We start from the raw sequence: 6000 nt of genomic DNA on the forward strand, positions 1-6000 counted from the left end.
GGCCGAGCTGCGTCCTGTTTCAGTAGTAATATTTTGGTGGAAATGTTTCAGGTGCCCTGATGTAACAAAATAATGGATTATGTGGAGGCAAAGAACCTTTCCTCCACCTCAGCCCTTATTTTTAGATCAGTGAGGTCAGTTTAACCACCAAGAGAGGCAGAGGTACTGTTGCTGTGGTTACTGCTAGTCAGATACACATTGTGCCCTGATTAGGAACAGTTAAAATGGTTTTACTGTTTACCAAAAATATGTCTGAGATACAGTTTTAAAAGAATATTTGGACATTTTCCCAGGGTCTAAGCTAACCATCCCCTGGCTCCAGCTAAATAATGAATATGAGAGATGTATTAATCTTCTCCAGCTCTCAGCAAGAAAGCAGCAAAGTGTATTTCCCAAAATGTCAAACTGTTCTTTTCAGGTCACCATCCATACAATCAGAGATAAGTATTCTTAATGGCCATAGTATAAATTAGTATTGATATTGATCTTTAAAACATTTGTTAAATTTATAGTGATGTTATAGTTTATGTAGAGCAACATCAATTTTGAGAACACTGTCATAGAGTCATGTCCTCACAAATATAGTAATACAAGTGTAGGTGGATGGGTGAGTATGTTCAGTGTTGTTTTCTGCCTCTGGTCAGCTGTGTATTATCTGTGAGTATACAGGCCCTGTTTTTGGGTCCCATCACATTTCAGTCATTGCATTCAAAAGTTAGACTAATCCCACATCCCACTTCCCTCCCCTGCTCCTTTTCCTCTCCACCCATCCACCCACCCACCTGTCCATCCATCCTCTCCATCTCTCCATCCTCCCATCACCTCATCTCTCCCTCCCATGGTACCCAAAATGAAATCATTTTTCTCCCTTCTTCTTTTCTACCCCACGAATCAAACACCCCATCTCCTTACTACCCCCCACGATGCCCCTCTCCCTACTACTGCCCCTTCAAAATCAACCCCTCCACCTTCTTCTCACCTCCTCCACCGTGATTGATCCCTCGCTTCCCCTTCCACAACTCCCTCCCACCTCTGTCCTCCCTCCACTGCCCCACCAACCGTCCACCCCCATCATTTGCCCCTCCATCCCTCCCTCCATGTGCCCTCCCCCCTCCCCCCTCCCATTGCGGCACTGTAGCTGACAAGCAGCAGGGAGGCTCCAGCGGGGTGGTGATAGCCGTGGTGGTGTGTGTTCTGCTGCTCCTGCTCCTGGTGGCCCTCATCTACTTCCTGAACAAGAAGAGCAAGCTGCCCTGCAGCAAGAAGGACAAGAAGGAAGTGTGAGTAGAGAGGTGGGGAGGGAGGCAGATAGAAGGGATTAGAAGGTGAAATAAAATCATGTTCCAGCATCTATATGGATTTCTACAAAATAAACAAATATAATGAAGGAAAAGTATCACATAAAATAAAAACAAACAGTGATTCACTAAATAAATGGATAAATAAAACTAATGCAATTAGATGTTAGAGGTACTACTTGTGCTTTCTGAGAAATTAAGATACTCATGGATGAGAAAGACCCATATTTCTCCACCTGAATCAGAATAAAATGTTGTAACAGAGCTGCTTTTTGTGCCTGTTTCAGTGTTTTCAAATCTGTACGCAGTGTTCAACAGTGTGAACGTTTTTAGGTCACTGTTGGAAAATCACCCTCAAAAAGATAACGCCTTTAGAAGTTTCTTCTCACATCTGTGTTTTTAGTCGGTATGTGTTAATTAGCTGGAGAAGCACTTTGATCTCATCTTAGATTTGAGACAATTAAGTTTTTACCCCCCACCCCCCCACCCCAAAAAAAGACTGTTAGGAAACCTTAAAATATCCCATTCATTCTGAAATAAAAGAAGTGTAAACAAAATTTAAAAATGCTGCTGTCTAAAGCAGCTCAGTATTATTTGTTATGATAAGAACACTGTGTAAAATCAAACCAGTGGTCATTAGCCATTAGCTGCACAAGAGAAATACTGTTTGACGCATTCACTGACTCGTTCTTTCTGTTTGTTCCATTGTCTTTGCAGGGCCAGTGGAGAGGTGAACAACGACATTGTAGTGGAAATGAAGACAGACAAGGCTAATGAAGAGGCCGGTCTCCTCAACAAGAGACCGTCCACAGAACAGGTCAGGCCAATGGACACAGGATGGGACTTAGGGACTCTTGGGTGTCATGGGCCAGAATTTTTGTGAAACTAACACTTAGCTTATGAATTTTTCACCTCAAGAGTTTAGAATTGCACCTTTGTCTGCATTAATGAGTGTGACTCATGATGCTGCAGACTGTTGGTATACAGGTCACTTCAGCTGTTGGGGACGGTGCAGTGGATGGAAACAAGCCATTCCTGATTCCTGGGCTTCTGCCATAAAAAATAGTCTCCATTTAATAACTTTATTATAATTTAGTAACTGTTTGTGGTCAGGCCTGTGAAATGCAAGTACACAGGAATTCAATAGCAACTTAAAAGCAGTACAACAGTTGCTCCTCTTTAGATTTATTGCAGCATCACAAGGTTGAGAATGGTCATGTAGACATAAACTTGCCAGCAAAGATTCTTCATAGTAGTTGCGATGCATTTGACTTGAACACAAGCTTTACAGTCAGCGGAAAATCTTCAGGCGCATCAGTCATGCTGACTGAGTGTCTAAAGTCAGTCTTAGTTCAAAGAGAGCAGGTTTGAGAAAGCTGTCCCTGCAGCTCAGATGATGGAGGGTGACAGCTGTACGGAGTCATCTGAAAATGTCATCACAAATGTAAAACATTTCATCATGAAATTTATGGTAGTGGCATATTTGACGTGAATGTGAAAGTCAGTTTAAGCGAGCCTTGTTTTATGTGATTTTTTTGAAACTACTGACAGCAGAGTGGGTGACATTTCAGCATTGCAGGGAGATTGCAGACACATTTTGCGTTGCTTTTGAAATGGATATAACAAGAAGATGCAAAAGTCTGTCTGTCCAAATGCTATCAAGTGATGTTTTTCTCTTGAAATGCCATTAAAAAAGAAAAACTATCACCCTGTAAGCTGTCTTCTAAAAGGCAGCAGCCAAGCCACAGACTGATTTAATTCTATTTTGAAACAGTATATTTTGATGCATATTAACTACATTTAACAACAAATTTTGTTAGGAAAATCTTCTGTCTCTCCTCCTTACTTGTCAGCTCCCAACTGTCACATAACTAAATGTAGTATTATTGTACATTTTGGAAAATGTGTATAAGCATCAGTTTGTTTGACACTAATTTAGAGTTTGCATACAGACAAAATATGTGGACTCTCATAGCCTCCAGCTGTGAATAATGATGTGTGTTAACTGAGAAAAACACAGCATATAGAAACAGGAACTTCATGCAGTGTTATAAAACATCATTTATTTTAATGTTAATGTGATCATTCTGGTGCTGCTGTAATCTAAATGCAAAAGGTTACCTATATTTAATTAGCACTTAATAAGCTGTTAAATAAACTGTGAATGAATCTGTAGAGGGAATATTTACTTATGAAATTAACAAATGTTCCTCTTCAGTTTGCCTTGAGGCATATTTTTAATAGGCTTGCTTGAAATAAAGATATTGGAAAGTTAAAAATACAGTATTCCTTATGATTATAAGCAGAAATGAATGATGAATGAATGAATGATGTTTTTTTTTCTCTCCTACAGTGATGAACAGAGTTGAGGAAAGCAACCGACAGAGAGATGAAGGGAAGGAGAACAGCTGTTATGAAGACAACAGGGCTAATTTTTATTTACTACACTAGAGGAGCACTGAGGGGGACAACAGGAGGTGGAGCAGGGAAGTGGGTTTGTTTTGGGGACATTGGGAGGCACACCAGTGGTTATGCTTGTTTTATAACCTGGAGTAGACCAGTTGGCTGGAGTTTTTTTTAAAGAATGAATTGCTTCAACTCCATCCAACTCCATCCATCTGTGCTACCACAGGTTAAAAACTGTAAATGTGCAAAATCATGATGTGATTCATAATAATAATAATCACTGGATAGCATTATTCTTCTTTTGGTTCTAACTCTTTATTCACCAATCATATCTTTGGTTGACTCCACTGCAGAGTAGAGCTGAACAGTGAGGCGTTGGCTGACACAATCCAAACACAGTGGCAGAATCTTTTCTTATCTACCCCAAATGAAACACAAAATGCCATTAAGCCACTGTGGGTTTTTTTCAGGAGTGTCAGTCTGCACCAATGTCTATTCTGTCTTGGAGTCGGCACTTAAATTCTCTGCTCTGTAACGGGCGAAATTATCACAGGGCGTCAGTCTGTTTCATTCACCTCAGTAGGGAGTGATGATTTATGCTCACAAATTCTAATCTCTAAGCACACTGTTTGGCACATGTGGCTGTAACATTTCTGCTCAAAGGAGCTCTGTGTTTGCTTTTGTGCTGTTTGTTTAATTGCATTTTTTTCCACCTGTGAATGTTTATATATTTCTTTTCCAATATCCCTAATTAGCTTTCAGTAGAAACAGCCCAGGCAGTTAATAACGCCAATTCTGTCTATAAAATTACTTGCCTTTTTAAACCCAGCGAAAAAGCCACCAAACATGCAAGCTATTAGGGTGTACAAATTTGTTCTTGCCATTTCCAGCAGACTTGTATATTATGTTAGTACACCAATTGTTCACTTGTTTTCCTTTGCCCTCCTGTTTTCTTTGTAAATTCAACACACTGATTAACTTGTCTATCAAGGAGGTGTACTGTGCAGGATGTGGAGCTCAGAGTGTCTGTGGTTACTAGGCTTCTGGCCTTAAACTATAATTTCTGCCATTTCTTACCAAGTCTTTCACAGCCTTTCAGCCCTCTGCTCTGTGATGAAACCATTCTCACAAGCGCAGCACACAGTGGTTCCACTCAGAAAGCCCAATTACCATCAACTTTTCACTGTAAAATTGGTGGAATTTGTTGGAATGGTCAACAGTCTCAAACTGTGGCCTGCTGCGCTGATGTTGTTTGCCCCCATGACAACAAAACAGAACTTTCAGGGGCTATGGTGCAGTAGTCACAGATTCACCTCTTAGGAGAAATTGCTGGCACAGGTTCACTCTAGTTTGATACAAAGCTGGGAAGGGAAAGGAGGGTGTGGGAGGGATTGGGGGGGTTGTGATGTACCTTTTTATTTTACCAAATGAAAGAGTTTGTGAGTGTCACAGCAGGAGTGTTTCTATCTTTTTAGGTTTGCAATACTGGCATTTCTGTTTCTCCCCTACACTGTCGGCCAGAGAGGTTTGATAGCGGGTTGATGTGCCCTTACTTTGTTGTACACTGGAATGGCCTTGATTTAAAAAAAAAAAAAAGAAAAAAAAAAGGTCACCTCAAACCACTATCTGTGCCCACAAGGCTCATTTTTATTTTTCAATGACTGTCTACTGATCTTGCCATATTGACTGTTAGCAAACCTGTGATGGCAGGCGAAGATAGATAGGTGAACTTGGAGCATTGTTTTTTGATTTTAATGTTTTATATTAAAAAAATATTGTGGTATAAACGTTGTTTTTTTAGAAAGGGGATTCTTAATTTTGCAACTACTGAGTTTTCATTTTCCTGTGATTTTCCACTCGCTGAGAGAAGAGAGATTTTTTTTTTTTTTTTTTTAGGATTCTTTTTTATGACATATTTTCAGTCTCAGTGCTTTACTTCTCTCTGTACTGTATACTGTATATTTTGTGGTACACTGTTGTGACCTCTGTGGTGTGTTGATGTATCTTTTTATTTTGTTCCAGCTGTGTAGAATTTATAATGAAAAAAAACTCAAGAATCCAATCACACCCCCTATAATCTGTGTGTTTTTATTCCCATCTTTGAGACAGACAATTTACAAAAATGCTGTTTGGGGATTTCTTTAGTGATATTACTGCTATTTGGTGTGTCTGGCCATATGATAACGCAGCTGAAACATTGAACATCATCTCTCAAAATCATCACACACTAGACCAAAGTCCTATCAGAAATTAGATTGCCTTTGATATAATTCATCCGTGTATGTTTTTTCTTACA

At 39.7% G+C, this 6000-nt stretch overlaps 1 protein-coding gene across 3 annotated transcripts in view; it reads left to right on the forward strand.

Annotated features, from left to right (window-relative positions):
* bcam (basal cell adhesion molecule (Lutheran blood group)) overlaps positions 1-5781 on the forward strand; it is a 49370-nt gene extending 43589 nt beyond the window's left edge. For all 3 annotated transcript variants that reach the window (XM_018698298.2, XM_018698299.2, XM_018698300.2), the window contains 3 exons: positions 1139-1280; positions 2016-2115; positions 3652-5781. In XM_018698298.2, coding sequence (XP_018553814.1) covers positions 1139-1280; positions 2016-2115; positions 3652-3654 — 245 coding nt within the window. In that variant the 3' untranslated portion in view covers positions 3655-5781. The remainder of the gene's footprint in view (positions 1-1138; positions 1281-2015; positions 2116-3651) is intronic.
* The last annotated feature ends 219 nt before the right edge of the window (positions 5782-6000 follow it).

Source organism: Lates calcarifer, linkage group LG15 (assembly GCF_001640805.2).
Source record: "Lates calcarifer isolate ASB-BC8 linkage group LG15, TLL_Latcal_v3, whole genome shotgun sequence".
In the NCBI taxonomy this organism is placed as follows: Eukaryota; Metazoa; Chordata; class Actinopteri; family Centropomidae; genus Lates; species Lates calcarifer.